General features: G+C 43.2%; 1 protein-coding gene across 2 annotated transcripts in view; it reads left to right on the top strand.

The window, feature by feature from the left end:
* Positions 1–19520, top strand: part of furinb (furin (paired basic amino acid cleaving enzyme) b) — a 92161-nt gene that overhangs the window by 45464 nt on the left and 27177 nt on the right. For both annotated transcript variants that reach the window (XM_080002081.1, XM_080002082.1), the window contains 4 exons: positions 3386–3484; positions 9358–9453; positions 14092–14220; positions 16828–16904. In XM_080002081.1, coding sequence (XP_079858207.1) covers positions 3386–3484; positions 9358–9453; positions 14092–14220; positions 16828–16904 — 401 coding nt within the window. The remainder of the gene's footprint in view (positions 1–3385; positions 3485–9357; positions 9454–14091; positions 14221–16827; positions 16905–19520) is intronic.

Raw genomic sequence — 19520 nt, forward strand, 5'->3', positions numbered from 1 at the left:
AAACAGCACAACCCTCCCACTGTGGAGGAAAGAAAAGTGCTGTGCTTTGCAAATTTTGCCAGTGTTTATCAGGGAATTCGCTCCTCCTGATCCAAGGCAACGATCATAATAAGGAGAATCTGAATAGAACGGTGTTTGATTCCACCCACGCAGACGGGTTCTCACATTTACCGCCCCTACCAGAGAGGTCAGGGAGTCAGATCTGCTGCAGAGTCCCGAGAGCTGCTGGGCGTGCTCCGCAATGTCCCCCTTTCATTCTATATCTTCACGCGTACGGCAGAATCTCATGCCAACCCCATAACTCAATTTAAATTCATTCAAATTGAGTCGGCTTTTATGCTCTAAGAAACCTAAATACTCTTTGAGATACTTTGGGGAAAAACATGTCATCTTATAAACCTCTGGACTCCAAGTACATCTGGAACTGGAACTGGAACTGTATTGTGTCTTGCAGGGATATAGAATCAAGTCAACATTGCATTGTTTCACACTCGTCATAGTGATTTGTTTAAGACGGATATACAATTTAAAAAGAGTATGAAATATAAATGCACACTCTTGAATTAAGTGTCTTATTCGTACATATTTCATTCATTAGATGCATATAATTTGCCACGCAGCTCTGTGTGGTTGCCAAGTTCAAAGTAAAATGACAGAATATCATCTATTATCCCTGCAAATCAATACACCGCAGAAGCCTCATTGTTCTGGGTTTGAGCACTGGATGGATCGTGATATGCAACCAGGAATGTACATGTCAGCTCGCGTACTGGGTTCCCAAGATAACTGGCAGCATATCACACACAGGGGTAAAAATACGATGGATATTACAAAGGGAATAGTTTGTACATATGATAATAAGTACAAACAGCATCATCAATACTTTGAGCTGCTTTTTGGATGAAAGGTGTTAATATAAATAAATAGAATAACCAATAAGGGTGTGAGAAAATAAAGATACGCTTGGCAGTCAAGACTCTTTTTTTTATACATTATAGATCCCCAAGAAAACAGCATGGATTTCTAATCGTACTGTATTATTATCCACTTAAACAGTGTATTGTACTGTGTAATTCAGTATTCATGTGTTGATTCATGTTATGTAAATGAATGTTCATTGTTTTTTGAAGTCATCCACTCAGCACAGTGAAATTGTAATTTCCTGCTTGTATTAACGCGATTTCTGTGAGCCACGCCGGGCACAAGCATTTATAATTGACACGTTGCCGTGTAGATGCCTGACGATACTGTGGGCACCAACCACCATGGGAAGCTGAAAGAACTGCTGTAAACACTAGCTGTGCAGAGGGAAGGATCTAAATGACTAGCGCAGTGCAATTGTAATAGAAAGTGTTAAATGTATGTATAGCTGTGGTGGTCAATGCGGTTTTTTATGTATATATATTCTTGATTTTGTGCAAATTGTCGGTCTAAACATTAGGAAGAACGCCATCTGGTTATTTTTGGACGCGTGGTTGGATCGTACAGATGCCCGTACCTGCGGACCTCTTGGCACAACCTTCCTTCAGAGCGCGCCCATCTTTAATTAACTGAAGCCCACCACGCGCAAGGTCCAAAAGTCGAGAGGTGCACGCCCCCGCGCCAAACCGCGGGGGCGTGCACGACGTCATTTATGGCGCACGCACTGAACCACACCACGGCTGCGGCCACTATAAAGCAGCCTTTTATTACAATGTGATGTAATATGGACACATCACATTAGCACAATACAGTCATGTGGTTAACAAAATAATACCCACATTCTTTCCAATATAGATAAACAATTAATAAACAATTTTCTCCCACTTTAAATCAAGTGGCCTGACTGGCCAAGTGTGACCGGTATTTCTTTTTGACATTCATCAGCCATTTGCGGACCCTTTTTAACACCCATAATTTTCTTGTATATATTCATCAGTAATATGTGCTGCCGTAGCTATCGTTTTGGGTGTTTTAGATGACATAACTCTGCAAAGGAGGGAATCTCAAACATTTTTTTTTTTTTTTTTTAATCTCTAAACCCGTAATTATTCATAACAAAATGTTTTGGTGGCAGTGTTTTGTGGAATGAAGGCTTGCGGGCGGTCGGGTCTTTATCAGCGCTGCCAGACGGGGCCCCCGGGCTCCAGTCTCCCCAGTCCAGTCGGCCGTCAGGCCGCAAGGCTGCAAAATCAGCCCCACAGCCCCAGGAGAGCTCTCCATCCTGCTGTGTTGGCTCTTCTCCCTCCTCACACACATCCATCCTCCCCAAGTCCAACTGTCAGAAACCTGCCTGCCACCACCTCCTCCACCCTCTCCCTCGCTTCCGGCACTCCTCTGCATTTGTGAAGGTGAGCTAGTCCCCAGCTGCGCCACCGTACAGATTGGAGCCATTGCTTCTGAAATGGACGCCTTTCTCCCGTGAATACGCCTGTAAAGAGAAGCTGCTGCATCGCCTTCCTACTCCCTCTCCTCCACCCCTCCTTTTCTTCTCCTTTTCTTCACCCGGCATGGCCCCTGCGTTTTTGGACGTTCTGTTAGCCATTTTGTGGCTCTGCCGTCGGCCGTCCTTGACCAGGTCGAAAGAGAGACAGAAAAAGCTTCCAAGTGCCACTAGAGATAATTAACGCAGGTCCGACAGCCAAAGCAGCATTATGTTTTTTGGGGGGAGGGGAGCAGTCTGGGCCAGCGCCGTCTCCACTATCGCTGCTCTCCGCCGTCTTTACAAGCACTTTCTCGAGCCCGAGGGGTGTACGAAATAACGACAGTGTGAAGACAGCATAGCTAATGATACTGCCTTCCTGGCAGCCATTGCAGCCTGGTCGTCCTGGAAGGGGGGACCCTACCTTCTGTGACCCCCCCCAGGTTCCTCCCATCTTTTTGTGTTTTTCCGGGTTTGTCTTTGACTCACCGATGCTGCTGATATCTGTGTAAAACCTGGAGCCTGTGAAGCTGTTTGACACTGTACTGTGATTAAAGGCTTTATAAATAAACTTCACTTGACTCAACTACGTAACTGTAACCACAGCTTTATCTCCAACCTTCGTGTTTCTCCACTGATGGATGGTGTCCCCCTGTGACCTTGTATGGTGGATGCTTTTTTTTTTTTTTTTGTTTTGCAGGTATCTGTTGCATCATGTGTGCATGTGGGTGTTTTTAAATGATTTGCGTGTAAGCGTGGCAGTGCGTGCCTGGCATTGTCTCTTGCCGTTTGTTTGTATAACAGATGTGTCTATTGACGCGGGTGACCAAACCAACGCATCTTTCTCCGGTCCCCCGTGAAATGAACTTTGAGCTCCTTTTGTGAACGTGTCTCCGGTGATGGATGTGCGTGCGGCCCGTTATCTAAACCCCCACCCGGCCGCTGCAGGTGAACTCATTGTGGCTTCACTTTGTGTTTGTGCAGGTTTTTGGAGATTACTATCACTTCAGGCATCACGCTGTGGAGAAGAGGTCCCTGTCCGGCCACAGGGGGATGCACGCCAGACTGCAGGGGGAGGGGCAGGTAAGCCTTGCTTGTCCTCAGCTTTCTCACAGCTCTCCGTGCCAGCAACAAAGATCCAAAGACAAATTGCATCGCAGGGTAAGATTGTGCATATTTTGAGGGGAAAGAGGCCGGCGTGTGCAGCGGTTTGTCAAACTCTGAATTCTATGCGGTCCACGCAGCCTTCCTTCGTCTGCCACCAAACCAGGGAGACGATGATGAACAAGGCCACTATAATGTTTAACGGTTACCCTATTCAAATTCATTTGAAAGATATCATAATTTAAGATCGACCAGAACAATCAACATACAAAGGTGCGTCCATCCTTTCTGCATCCATGGGTATGTAGGGGGCGGGGGGGGGGGGGGGACAAATCTTTGCGCCGGCCAGCAATCATCCTCTGTTTTTCACCAACCATTAAGAGAACACGCACATGTGGCAGGAAATCCAGAAACCATTCTCCATCGCCTGGCAACCGCAAAGAGGGCTCACTTAGCTTAACAAAAAAAAAAGTCAGTGTTTAGCAACAAAACGGGTCTTGGCTCTGGGGCATCTGCAGCTTTCGATGCTGCACATTTTTCAGCATGAGGCTCTAGCTCCTTCATCTTAATTTTTAATTGAATGTTTCGGTTGCATATCAAGATTATAGTGTTCAGTAATATGAGATTCTTTTACATACCAGGAATCTTATTACACTACTTTTGACTTTAAGGATTACTATTTTTTGTATTATTTCATTACATAACACTGTTGGATGATATTCCGTGATCCAGCCCTGATTATGACTATGTAGAAAAACAACAGCAGGAACGCTTGGCTCCCTATTTGGCTTCCAGCCTTGTGGAAGCTTTTGTGGTAAGCTACTTAACGTTAATGAGAAAGCACACAAAAAATCGCGAATTTATCTTTGAATATTAAGTGTCCGACACCTGGCTAGACTGTCTTCAATTTGGACTCCAAACGCCAATCTCCACCAGATAAATCGTAGATTCCTGAAGTATCGACAGTGCTTTCTTTCCTTCTTTAGAGTCAGGGGTAGGTGACGGGGCCTGCAGGCGTTGAGAGCTGTGGAGCCGGTGGATGTAAAAGGCGAAACGGACATGTGCCATCTGTGGGCATGATGGTCTGGTCTGGCAGGGCTCAGATGCTGCTCTGCCCAGGCCCAGCTGGCTGTGCACAAGGCCGATGTGGCCTGACAGGCACCAGAACCCCAGGACATCATTAGCGAGTGACGGTGACATTCTCCGGAAAGCCAGGGGGCGTCGGGGGTTCAGACTAAACAGCCTGTAAGCAGTCTGGGAGCTGACGGGCTTCAGGAGCCGTCCACTGCCTCCCTTTGGCTACCGCTCCACGCTTCCCCTGCAATAAGATAAGCCCGGAGAAATCAATACGGCAACCCGACGAGATGCCGGTTCAAACGTGGGTGAGGGTTGAGCCGGAGCTTTTTGCCAGTCATATCGAGAGACGGACTTGATGATCCCCCAGAAGGATAGCTTTCAGTTTAATGCACCTTGATAATAGGAAAGGGACAGTGCGGAATTAGCTTTGGAGACTGTAGAGCTCTAATCGGGAGAGTATCAACCTTTCCTGATTAGAGCTCTACAGTCTCCAAAGCCGGAGAAGAACAGAAGAGGGCTGGTCTTCTGTTGTGGGATGAGGAAAGCTTAGCGAGCGATCTATGAAAGGTCAGTCAGACTGTTATTTAACAAGAGAAGGTAGGGTCTTGGATGATAAAATTACAACTTCTTCCTTCGAGAAGAAGGCAATGACCCCGGTGAAGATGGAAGCGTAACGTCTAGTTCAAGTTCAAGAGATTATCGAACAGAATTGATTCATATTTCTCTTCCTCTCTCACGTGTCCTCGCCGTTAAGCGAAGTTCATGAGGTGAGGTTTAACGCCGACCGGGACGCTCACAGTGCAGGGCGGCGGGTTGAGGAACCACAGCTTGTCCTTGGCCGCCGTCCTCCCACACACTCAGTTCCAGCCTCGGGCGAAACATGACCACAGGCGCCGAGCAGGGCTGCAGAGCTGTAGAAAATAGTGCGCGATAAGCGCCTTCCTGTTCATGGAGGGAGGTGTGTGTGTGTGTGTGTGTGTGTGTGTGTGTGTGTGTGTGTGCGTGTGTGTGTGTGTGTGCGTGTGCGTGTGCGTGCGCGTCCCAGTATTCAGTAGAATCTGACCCATTACAAGCAAGGGAGAGGGGGCATGGATTTGCCTCTCTTGGTTCAGAGGAAACAGGAAAAAATAATAGCAGGATTAGGATTACTTTGTGGTTTGATTTAATCTTATTTAGGTGCCTTCCGTGTATTTCGGGTCTCTCGCACATTTTCTTCTTTTCAAAGCCGCGTGGCAGCAACGTGCAGCCATCTCTGTCCCTTTGAATCATGTTGCGAAAAGATGAAATCGGTTTTGAATAATGTCCCATTATGTGTGAATTTTTTTTTCTATGTCTTTTGTTTTTCTGTGAGGGAAGCTGTTTGGCCAGTCTCAAACAGACATTACAAACCCTGATTTTTGGGCCTTTCTGTGCCGTCGTGACTGAAAATAATACTACACGTTGAGAATTGTGAGCCTTGGTATTCTAAAATAACAGTTTCAATATTAAACTCATGGATAGATGTAGTTAGGAAAGCTGTATTTATTGTCTTGTGTTCAACCACAGTCAACTAAGTTGTATCACCGTGTTGGAAATCTGTATTCTAATGCAGCATATATTGTGCTGTACCTGCTACCGAATTGTATGTAAATGTTATTTTCATTGTTATTTGAAGAAATCTCAGCTTCTGACAGTAAAATTGCGATAGCTCACCCTCTTAATGGTATTATGTGAAATATTGAATCACAAACCCCTCTCTCATATCACCAAATTGAGATGTGAAAAAAAAAGATCAATTTTCATTAAGATAAAATGAATCCAAATACACCAATATCTTACACTGTACAACATAGAGATTTCCGATGCTGTCACACAAACTACGGATTTCCATCCATGGTTTAAACATCCGTACCGTACCGCTTTTAGAATTGATTCAGAATTGAGAGAAAAAAGAAGCGTGATGCTCAGGTGTGTCTGTGTTTTCTTCCACCCCCTGTGGAGCTGTTCACTGAGGCTTTAGAGGAAAAATAGTCCAAAACATGGGCGTTGCCTCTCTCCCCGAAACCCCTCAGGAGCTGCTGCTCGATACTTTAGAGCTGGAGCGGACGATGTGCTCCTCTCTTCTCGCTCCCAGTTATCTTGCATTTTCTTGTTTGCCGCGTGTGTCGGCTTCCTGTCCGCGCTCGGCCCTCTGGGAGGTTGTTATTTAGTTGTGTTCAGATGATCCCCCGACCTTCAGTCAGAGCTGCCTCGAGGACCCAACCTGGAAAATGTGCCAATTTTTTATCATTTCTTATGTCTGTCTGCCTGTCTGTCTGTCTGTCTGTCTGTGCCTCATTCATGCACAATGTATGAAGGTATTTGCGTCATTGGTTGAACAATTGATTTTTTTTCATTTTCTCAAAGCATTGCAAATAGCAGCCGTTTTAACCGCCCGTCAAGTGTGCTGCCGCTGCTCCGCGAGCACAGATTTTCTCTATATCTCTCAAATGCAATGGAGAGGGTTACAGGGTTGGATGTCAAGAACTAATTCCAAAATGCATGAAGGTATCTTTTAGTCTGAAGGCTCAACTCTGGCCGGGGAAGAATCCAGGATCGAGTCTTTAGACTGAAACGATTCCGCTTTTTACCAATTTTAAAGAGCGTTTTGAATAGTCAAGGACGTGCCAGCCTTTCAATGTCCAAAGTTTATTTACAAAATAGGAGCATGTTAATCAGAATGTTGCAGCCATTCGATTCATAAAGGATTTGTGCTGCACGCAGGATGTTATCTCCAATTTCAGCAAACATCATAGAATGATTGATTGGTTTTTTTTGCATTTCTCTGTTAATCTTATTGCAGGTAATAATGGCCCGCTGTCCATATATATTATATATTAGAAGACACACAGACATTGTTTGCAAGGTCCTAGCCTAAAACTCCAGCCCCCATTATGCAGGAAGAGAGTTTTCAAAGAGTGCACAGATTTTTTTTTGCAGAAAATGATAATCAGTCATGGTGTTTTCCTTGTCATTTGTAAAGCACTTTGGGTTGAGCCGAGGACAATTAACTGCCTGCCCAAATTGTTATGTTCCAATCTGTGTATTATTTCAAGTTTTATTTTATGCCACTATTATAGCGGCATAAAACGAACATAATAGACAATTTAATTGTTTATTGCGATTATTCGTCTGACAACTAATCGTCAACTAAAATTGATAGTAATTGTGAATGTGTTGTCTGAGTGAAAAGTACTTACAGGTTTGTGTGTGTGTGTGTGTGTGTGTGTGTGTGTGTGTGTGTGTGTGTGTGTGTGTGTGTGTGTGTGTGTGTGTGTGTGTGTGTGTGTGTGTGTGTGTGTGTGTGTGTGTGTACGAATGTTGACTGAATCCCAATGTGTGCAAACATTTCCATAAAAAGGAATTCAGAGCCTTTTCTGTGAAATGTTGATAAATGACGGTCCGGTTCATTAGAGCTGATTAGGACGTTGAAATGCAAAATGGGGCATGGAACACCTGAGTCACCTGCAACGCTCACACCTCCGCTTTGGTGTGAGCGTTTAGTTGTAAACTGAGCTGTGGCAGAACGAGGTTGGCCATTTTAAAGGTTCTGTGTCAGTCAGATGGGTTCATTCATTCATGTTGACTCAAAACAGAAAGCAGATGAACAGCGTGACGCATATCAGGTTCATTTTTATCAGGTTTCTAAAATACACACAAAAAAACAGGCCAAAAATAACCATGTGTTACAGTTTACGGTTTACATTCCTTCATTCAGTCATTATTATACCGTTTTTAGACGTAAACCTTATCGACTTTTGCCATTTTCCCTAATGTCCTAATGTTTTTTTGTGTTCTTATCCTATGTGTGTACCTTTTATAAACAAATAAACCGTCCTTCCGTTTTCAACGAGTGTATCCGCAGTCTTTCGTCGGTCGAAAAGATGCATAAAAATCCGCTGCCCAGTCGAGGTCTTATTTTGGAGCAAAACAGAAGCTTGATAAATCAGCTGCAGTTGCTTCAACACAGCGATCGCATGAGCTTCACCGCGGACCATCTGGCAAATTCACGCCGGTGATGCACATTCTACCGGCCCAAACAATCACTGTGCACGGGGAGAATTCCTCAACGCAACGTAAAATGCACAACATTTTTCAAGCGCTTAATTTCATTTTCAGCGATTTCATTTTAATGCTTCGGAGTCATTTTTCATAATTGTCCGTCATGCTCAGCAGGGCAAAGTGGTTTCCTAAGCGTGTCCAATGTATACAATGGCCATGAAGAGAAACTCTGAGCTGATGACGCATTTCAGCTGAAGTCAACAGACGCTACCTTGTGTAGCATATTGACAAGGCTGTTATGGATCATTTTCGCCAGATTTGAAAAATGAAAATGTCTATATATTGTGACATTCCTACCATGGTTTCAATATTTTCTCATTATCGTGCCGCTCAACCTCAATCAAGCACCGAATACCAAAAAGACTAAATGTTTTGCCAATTTTAAGCCTGCAACTCTGGCAAACTGCATAGCGCTCACTCCCCCTTGCATCGGAAAATCAAGTAAATTAGATTCGCTTCGCGACTCTTCCTCTCGCTCAGGTTATTACTTTTTTAACACAGCCGAGGCCCCGTTTCTCCTGTATCTTCAGTCAGACTTTGCAACAGAATTAGAGTGTTGATGATGAAAACCAAAACCTGCCCGGAGATAACGTGATTCTGCTGTGTGTGTGTGTGTGTGTGTGTGTGTGTGTGTGTGTGTGTGTGTGTGTGTGTGTGTGCGTGTGCGTGTGCGTGCAATGCATGTTATCCTCTAGGTGCAATGGGCAGAGCAGCAGATTGTAAGAGGAAGAACAAAGAGGGACGACTACACGGAACCATTAGACCCCGAATTTCCCAAGCAGTGGTACCTGGTTCGTACTGGTCTCTTTACGCCTTTTTATTTTATTTTTAAAGAATAATCAATGCAGCGATAGGAGAGGAAAGAGATTGGACGTGTCTCTACTGTAGTTTGGACGCACTGTGATGTCAGAATGCCGAGTGTGTCAAACTACGGTGAGGGCGAAAATGTGAACCGCCAAATGCCAGAACAAGGAATATTTCTGCCTATTTGTCGAGCTGCATGATGTTGACACAAAATGTTGAGTTGAATGCCAGGATTATTACATATCTTTAAATACAAGCAATACACACTTGTTTCCTCATGGCAGGTTTTTACTCTTTCGGCAATATTGTATTGTATGTGGTTAAAAACAGTCTGAGCTGGAGCATGAGGCTTTTGAAATATGCCCACTATTCCTCACCCCAAATTAATTGAAATAAAAAATATCTGTTTGTTGATAGCAAAATACAGTCGCATGCATAAACTGCAGTCTGCAATTGAAGTTGCCTATGTATCACTTTCCAGTTTAGGTCTTTTTTTTTTGCCACGCAGATGGTCAGAAAGGATAAATATAGTTTTGCTGTGAAACAGTGTTTTGTGTTGGTGTGCCAGCACAAAATCGGCTTCTTTTTGCTGCTCAATAAGCCGGTGTGTATTTCTCTGGTGGTCCAAACACTGCCGCTCGAAGCAAAAAGTGCACTAACTCTGCCGCTGAAGTGATTCACCTGGGAAATTAGAAAGCAGATTAGACACCAGACACTCATGAATGTAAATTCCCTCTAGATGTGTTCATTTCCAACTCTTACTCTATATGGGATAATACCTAACCAAACATCATGGGAAGGCCACCAACCTGTCAGCCTTCTGCGTTTATGCTCTTAAGGTTTCAAGTTACCGTTACGTTCTCCTGTAATTTGCATATATTTGCTTATTGAGTTGGATTGGTTCCAACTATTTGTGATGCCACAAATTGTTCTGGTACGTGCAAGTCAGCAGCCCAGAGGTACGTATTTTAGAAGTACATAGTGCTTCCTCTCGTGTCATGTTGTGCAAAACACTCCGTACAGTCACAAGCCGCCAAGAGGAGTTCACCAGACAGAAAACATGTTTTTAAAAGGAGGGCATCTCAAGCTCAACCGCTAATGGAAAAGCTTTTATGAGCCAAGAGCAGGTTGAACGATCATTTTATTTCTTTAATCTCTATGAATATCTTCTGAATGAATATATTTTAAAGGTGCAGTCACACAGAATTTAGTGGCATCTAGCGGTGAGGTTGCAGATCGCAACCAACTGAATTGGTGGTGCAACATGGCGGCCCCCGTGGAAGAGACGGTGGCCGCGCAAAAATGCGAAAGGCCCTGTCTAGAGCCAGTGTTTTGTTTGTGCGTTCTGGGCTACTGTAGAAGAAATATGCTGGTGCAACTCCCTATTCCGCCTCCCTAGGGGCGCCGGAATAGGGAGGACACCGGGATTTTTTGTCCCCCCGCTTTCCGGTATTACGGTAATAGAACGTTGGGGACATTGTTGTCGTTAGGGGTGTGTGTCCTGGGCTTCAAACTCAAATGTTTTATGAATAGCCCCCAATGTTAAATAGCCCCGTAGGGCCGGCTCTGTGCCCCGATCGCTCCCTTTCTGATGGTACCGACTGTGCCAACGGCGCGGCACCGATGGGGCGCCTGTGATCTGTATGCCAAAACAGTGTGTTTTTATTTTAGATGTGCCCCCCCAGATGAAAACAGGTCATTCTAAGGTAACAAAAACACAATTATTATTTTCATTGGATTTTACACTAATTACAATTTTTAATGAAAATGATATTCCATTTCTGACAAGTCCATTCCTTAAATTCGACACGCTGCACCTTTCATTAAAAATAACTTCAAGATGGACACCCTAACCCTCTTGCTTTTCTTTATACAGTACATATGATGCATGTGTACTGCATTAACCTTTAACCTTTCTGCATTAACATTCGTGAAATATTTAGTGCATTTTCAGCCTCCCCAAGGCAAATTATCTTGCCCACTCCCAATACCTGAGCACTTCAGATTTTGAAAATACGGATAAAAGGGCTTTAGTACGGTTTGATAACAGTCTTAATCCGGAAGCTTTTTAGACGTTTTTGCCTTGCGAATATTTCTGATTAAACCTTGAACATCTCCCTTTTCCAGCTCACCCAGGGCTGTGTACACAGTAGCCTCAGCAAAGCACAGACCGTGGGAGCGCTTGAATTAGAGCCATATTCAATATGACACTGGCAGCAATTATTAATTCCCTCCTGGACACCCAGAAAAGTGTCGATTGAATTGCTGTCTCTTGGAATACCCCCTCGGGCCTAAGTTACCCTGATAAAGTTTCCTTCTTTGATTAAAAGGTGTGGTCCCTGCGATGCAAGCTGAGCGAAGTTGGAATAAATATGTAAAATAAAATATAATAAGCAAACGTGGTGAAGTAGATTGATTGCTTCGTGGAGTCTCTCATGAACCACTGTGTTGCAATGTGCATCTACAAGTCTGTTTCTTCTATTTCTTCTGTTATTAGGGATTCTTTGATTCACCCTAATCTTCCTTCTTTTGGTATGCTAAAGCCTTTGTCACCGCAAATGGATTCATGGCAGCATTGACTGTCCCCGGCACAAATCACCATTGAATGGGATGTGCAAAACCACCTCTGCCATTCAGCATTAGACCCTAATCGCCTGAAGGATTAAGCCCTCTGAGCTATTTAAACCATTCTGCTCGGCTGCGACTGAAGAACCAAATGCAGACCTCTTGCACAAAGAATGCGCCAACACACATGATCAGATTTGGTAGCACAGCCAACCTGAAGGATAAATCCTAGACGGGCTCTTTTTCTTTGCCTCGCTAAGAGTCAAAGATGATGCAAGCAGGGGCACAGTAACAGCAATAATGTCGAAATTATCAGGCTGTGATGTGAGCAGAAGCAATAATGTGGTGCACCTCCATTTAAATAATATGTACAGGAACCGACACGAAACCAGGAAATTAGGTTCTGCCCCGGCACGACTCTGCCCCGGGGAGGGGAATGCGACAGGGAGTCAATGAGGTTGAATCTATGGATGAATCTTTATCTATTATATTTTTTACTTACTTATCTATTTAATTATTTGTTTGTTTATTTTTTTCCCTTTTATTTCTATTTCTATTTCTTATTATCATATTGTATCTACTTTTTTTTGTCTCTTTATCCGCTTTTACAATTAAATGAATGAATTGAATTGCTGTTTATTAATGTTCCTTTGCCTTTTTATTTCACGATCTGAACACTCTGCTCAACACTCAGCACTTTGTAAACGCTGTTTTTAAAGGTGCTATATAAATAAAGCTATTATTATTATTATTATTATTATTATTAAAAGCAGATATACAAAGTTCACAGGCGCCTGCCCACAACTTCTAATTAGCATAAAGCCACGCCCCAGTTTCTCCATATAAGGAAGTTCCAGAGATAAGCGGGGATGGCCTTTTACGGAAATAGTAGTTATTGTTTCAGAAATTGAAGCTAGAAAATGCATCCTTTTTCTGTGGTGCCTCCCCTCCCAAGGGGAGTGGGGAGGAAAGGAAAATAAAGATTGGGCTGCAATAACGGAGGCAGTGGATGCTGTGTTCCCAGAGGTTCACACCTTGGCTGAAGTGAAAAACAAAGAAGAAGCTTCGATATGAAAGTTGATTTTTCTATTTATAAACTGAATGGAGGCTGCATGGTGTGCTTTGATGCACACATGGTGCGCACGACACTAGTACATGGTGTTGGGCATCCCAGAAATGAACCCCCTTTACACTGCTGTCTGGCGCTATTTTCTTTATAAGGGATTTCGCTTTTTTTTATTAATGTATGTATTTATTAATATGTATTCATGTATTTATCAATATTTTGGTATTTTCATTATATATAGATTCCATGGCTCATAGAGGCTTTTGGCCTGGAAGCCAATGGTGCAGGACTGGTGGGAGTTGGTCTGGCTCCATGTTATTACATATATGACAATATAGGGAAAATGTGAATTATTAATAATAAATGAAGGGCTTCCATTGCCAGTGGAAACCAGCTGATCAGGTATTGATCACTGTCAGTAAACAGATCCTAGCGATCTCTCCCTGAGGCACGTGCAGCAGTATCCTCTAATAAAGGTAAATGTCGTCACACCTGTTTGGAGATTCATCACCTGCGCGTGTAAAGTTTACCAACTGCAACCGAGTTAATCGATGGGCCTAAAATTTTGTGAGAGCTGTCGTGATTAATAAGCCTCGACCGACACTTTATGACAACCAATGAAGAAATATAATAGGTCTTGGATTTTTATGATCAGTACATATTTTTTATTTTTAGATTTTGTATAGAAATGTATAATAATTGTGGTTCAAATATGACAATTACATTTAGTCAAAGTTTGGTTGTATCATTTTCTAGGACGTCCACATTTCCTAGGAGGCCTTTATGATTCACGTGTATGAGTGGTCTGAGGCAAAGGTTTTACATTTGTTCCTAAAGTAAAAACAAATTAAAGGAAGAACATGTTGGTGAATACAGAATTTTAAAATGCGGCCTAGAAAGTGCCTCTTTCTTAGCCTCATACGAATTGTACGAATGGCCCATCGGAAAGACGGTCTCAAAGGTTCTGTCCCCTCTTGTTTTATTGGGTTTCCAGTCCAACCCGACCAACCAGGATCTGAAAACCCGGGAGGCCTGGGCTCAGGGCTACACGGGCCGAGGCGTGGTGGTCACCATCCTCGATGACGGCATCGAGAAAGACCACCCCGACCTCGTCAGCAACTATGTAAGTTCTGGAATATCTTTCCATGTGTGTCATGAATCCTCCCTGATCTCACAGTATTTATATTTGTTTTCATGTTTTATTTTAATCTTGGTCATTTCCTCATGCCATGTCACTAACCTCCATGTAATTTGAGAGCCATCCGCCCCGTTTTGCTTTGCTGTCACTCCCTTCCCATCACCTGGTTTCCCCCGTCCTATTGCCTCGTTAGTCCCTCAGTATAAATACCAGTCCCCTTCCCGTTGTTCTCTGCCAGATTGTCTTTTGCATTACGCTGAGCTTTCCCACAACTACTTTGTGATTCCTGTACCTTCCGTCGGAACCTCTGCCTGTTTTCCTGGACCCTGATTCTCTGCCTGTTTTTCCTGGACCCTGATTCTCTGCCTGTTTCCCTGGAACCTAATTCTCTGCCTGTTTGCCTTCTCTGACTTACCTCCTGGTTTTGACCCCTGCCTGTTTTTTTTGGAATAAACCTTGTGGACTTTGACTTCTTACCTGATTGTTTTTGTGTCGTGCTTATGGGTTCACATCCGTTCTGAGTCAGTGAGGGTAACAGTACAATCCGGCTGGAATGAACCAAGCCGACTCAGAGACTCTCAGGATGAGACATGGCGGCACAGGCTTGTGCTGTTCACCAACACGAGCAACAACTTACCACCATTGCGTGGGCTCTCCATGAATCCTCTGCACGCCGTGACAAACATTTGGAGGCTCCTTGCGACTGGATCCAGCGGCTCACTCTGGTCAGTCAAACATGGGCTGCTGCATCGTCTACCAGTTCTTCTGCCTGTGCCGTTTCCAGTCTGGAACCTCACCTCTCCGGAGCTCCAAGTACCTTCTAGTCCATTCTGACACTCTGCTCGTTAACTTTTGAAATGCAACACCTCACGTATCCCGCGAGAGGTCACGAGTGCCTTACCATGTCACCCGGCTCACAGGACGGCCTCGGCACTGGGCTACTACCGAGTGGGAGAAGCAGTTGGACCTCTGCTCTTCTCTGACGGTCTCTGGAGGGTTTTCGACCACATCCTTTTAACCTAGTCCGGCGAGTTATAAACTATTCCATTGAGTTTCTGACCCTCGCAACCTTGCAGCAGCGAGCGATTAAAATTCTTTATTGCTGGCCATCACAGGCGATACGTCCAAATTTTCCTACAGGCAACTGTCAGCCCTCGATATATTCGCTGGCGGGATGGAGCGGATCGCAGGCGCCCCGATGCCCCTAGGTCTCTCCCTCTGCAATCCTATCCTAATCCAATGGGATAATTTTAGTTTTAAACCAGCAAGCCAAAGGACGTAGAAACGCTTATTTGCTGTCTTTGCAAACACCGCCCAAGACGGAGCACCGGGTCTCACTGGCCGCAACATGGAGGTTAGATTAAAACAATCGCTTAATTAGGCATTTTAAAAGGATCAAATTGTGCAATTATCCCGGAGAAAGCCCTTCCCGGTCTGGGTCTCTGCTTCCCGGAGGAGGAGGCAGCAGTGGCTCTCCCTGGACAGTCCCCCCACCCCCTGGTAACAGGTGTGTGTGCGCTAGGGATATAACGGTATACTATTTTAAGGTATACCGCGTTATCAAGCCACCACGGTTCTGAACCGTAAGCCCTTCCCTGTAATACCGTGCCCACGGTATAGATTTATGTTGCCAAATTGAAGATGTAAACTTTAATTCACCCCCACCTTAGCAGATGCGTTCTGCCATCCTTGTTTATAGGGACAGCGGCAGAACTGCTTTACGGCAATATTTAAGACATGGTGCTTTAAGTTACTTGTGCGTACATGGGAGCGAGTGTAAACAAGGCTTCAGGAAATTTCTCATTGGTTGGATTTTTACTAAATTTGGCCGTCTGCTACCTCGCGGTGGCAACAGGCGGCAAAAGTGAGGTGAATTCAAGTTTGCATCTTCAATTTAGCAAATAAGTCAGATTTTGATATATACTGTATGTCCTTTTTTGCATTTCCTTTGAATTTAAAAGCCCCGACAAGTGCCTTCCTGTGCTGTGCCGTATCTTTACCGTGTGTTTTTCTTTTTTAATAACTTTATTAATTGAATATACGGGAAAAAAAAGGGCGAAATTAATACTGTGGAATACTATATACCACGGTATTTTGGAAGGTACCGTACTGTGAAATTGTTTTCATTGTTCCTTAATCAGAATGACCTGGAAACGAGGTTTACAGTGATTTATTTATTCTTTTTGAGGATTTCCCCAGGCGGTGAGAAAAGCGCTGGGCGCAGTTAAAGCGGCGACCCGGAATACCAGTTCCTATTCGCCCACGCTTTGAATTGTTTGCCTTCTCTGACTGATCTCCTGGTTCTGACCCCTGTCCCCTTTTTTTTTTTTTGGGGAATAAACCTTGTGGACTTTGACTTCTTACCTGGTTGATTTTGTGTCATGGTTCTGGGTTCACATCCGTTCTGCGCCAGTGAGCGTAACAATGTGTTTTACAAATATAGTGAGTCATAAAACAGGTTGACAAAGGAAAGCACAGAGAGAGGGAGGGGGAAAACCTTGAGTTTGCGTTGAATAGATTTTTATTTGTTTATTTTATTATTATTATTATTATTATTATTCTTTATTTTTTATTTTTTTACTTTTCTTCCAGGATCCTGAAGCCAGCTACGACGTCAACGACGGCGATGCTGATCCTCAGCCACGCTACACACAGCGCAATGAAAACAGGTGCAGTAGGAGTGTGTCTTTATTCTCCAAAATTAGCTTTCGCCTATCATGGAGCGTCGACAAATGTCTGTGGACATGATTCATTCCAATGTCAGTGTGGGCAAAGAGACTCAAACAGTACTCTAAACTTGGCAGGCTTCCATTATTCCCCATCAACAACTCAGACAAGGCCATCACACAAATTTGCGGCGCTGTATGGTGCCATTAATGCCCATTTTGCTGGCTTTGCTGAAATGTCCATTGAGACCTCAAGCTTATTCACAGTAAGGAAGCGAGATCTTGAACAAAAACAAGAAAGCGAGAGCACATCACTTCAATTTTAGTTGCATTACATACTTGTACACAAAGTTCTAAATGGCTTCGGACCGGCCTACATTACATTATCACCGGTCTTCTATGATCCTTCTCGTGCCCTCGGCTCTCACACTACCGGCCTGTTGGAAATACAACACCCCACTCAGAAGGAGATTGCAGATGCAGCCTTTTTTTGACAATGCTCCTTAACTATAGAACAAGCTACCAAAGAATATTAGAGAGGCAGACTGTAGCTGCTTTCAAGCTAAAAACCTTTCTTTTCAGCTCAGCTATCAGTTAGTCCTTCAGTTTGTCTCCTTAGGTTTTTTGTTTTTTTTCTTTGAATGCTTGTTTTATTCTACTTTGTCTTTATACTATACGTTTGGAGATCCCATTCCAAAAGGAGAATGGACCATTGAAATAAGATCGCTATGATTAATACTAATAATTCGCTGAGGAACGATTGTGATCCTCCATGGTCTCAATTGATGACCCCAAATCTGAAACATTTGTATTTTTATTGGCACAAAGGAAGTGATAAAACAAACCTATGTAAAAACAAACATAGTAGGAATTGCGCAGAAAAGGTTAAGAAACCCCCAAGGGCTTATAGTAAAACCTCCCCTTTAGGATTTACAATTTATCCTAATACTATGGATATTTGTTTCCTTAACATGATGAGATAAAAAAATAAGAAAAAAACAAAATAATAGATTAGATAAGATTCAACTAATTGTCGTTGCACAGAGTGCAAGTACTGAGGCAACGAAATGCATTTCTCTGCATTTTACCATCCTAGCCACTGACGAATCTAGAAGCAGTGGCCATATAGCGGCGCTCGGGGAGCAGTTGGGGAGTAGTAATAAATAAAAATAAAACAACATGACACAAACACACATACTGAGCACATTACCTAGGACACAGGTGTTTTTTTTTCATATTAGACTTAAATACTGACAGTAACGGACAGGTTTCAATAAAAGTGATGGTCCTCTGTATTTTATGGCACGTTGTCCAAGAGTTGTGTGACAATAGGGAAGATGAATGCCCTTTGCTTGTCTGGTCGGATATGAATCGACATCAGAGTTCATTAAAAAAGAAGTTGTGAAATACATTTGGTAAGCTGTATTTTTGAAATGTTTTCTGATGTTGGAAATGGATAACAGATTTAATTTCATGAAGAGGGGAGCCGGTGGTTCATGGCCATTTGACGCAGTTGCCAGTCTTGATTTGTATGGATACGTTGAACTATAACAGAGTGTTGGAACATAGTGTTGAATTACCAGTGAACAAACCTTTCTAATGATGCCATGAATGCCATGTTTTTTTTACACATATACTCAATGTGGTCTTTCCAGCACAGTTTTTCATCTACTAATACACCTAAACATTTTGCAGGAGTGACTTGGTTCATTTCAATACCACTAACAAACAATTTAGCGTCTTCCTTTAGATAACTTTTATGCATATTTCTGAAAATTATCAAATTGGATCTTTTGACACTTAGAGGGAGTTTGTTCATTCTGAACCACTTTGCAGTAAATAATAGAATATCATTGGCTTCTCTGATCAGGGAACCAAAGTTTGTTTGTGATATAACAATATTGTTATCATCAGCAAACAGCCTGGGCAATGCAGAATCAGACATCCAAGCAAAGGCATTTATAGATGAGGAGTAGAAGTGGCCCAAGAATAGATCCTTGAGGTACACCACAACATAGCTTGATCCTGTTAGAAATACAACAGTTAATAGATACATGTTGATCTCTGTTATTAAAGTAGTCACTCAGCCAATTAATAACAACATCCTGAAAGCCATAACGGTGAAGTTTGGACATGAGAATTTTGTGATCAACTGTATCAAAAGCCTTCGATAAATCTGAGGATATACCAGTTGAGAACATATTGTTGTCCAAAGCTGTGGAGATGTTGTCTATAAGTTGTAAGAGAGCCATGTATGTTGAGTGATTTTGTCGAAATCCATATTGCTGTTTATACAGGATATTGTTATCATTGAGGTGTTTTAACACTCTTGCATGGACCAGCTTTACCAAAACTTTAGAGAAGCAGGTTGGTAATTAGGGAAAAGGCTAGGGTCCCCTTCCTTAAACAGTGGTATCACCTTTGTAACTTTCAGGTCTTTTGGGACAACCCCTGTCTGTAAAGCGACTGAGGGGATATGAGTAAGTGGCTGTACTAATTGAATATGCCACTTCTTTTAAAAGCTTGGCCTTGATTTCATCATGATCTGCTGCAGAGTTATTGAGGTTGACAATGATGTCAAGCACTTCTCTGGGTGTAGTGGGTTCAAATCCACACAAG

The sequence above is a fragment of the Zeus faber genome (assembly GCF_960531495.2).
Source record: "Zeus faber genome assembly, chromosome: 6".
Classification (NCBI taxonomy): Eukaryota; Metazoa; Chordata; class Actinopteri; order Zeiformes; family Zeidae; genus Zeus; species Zeus faber.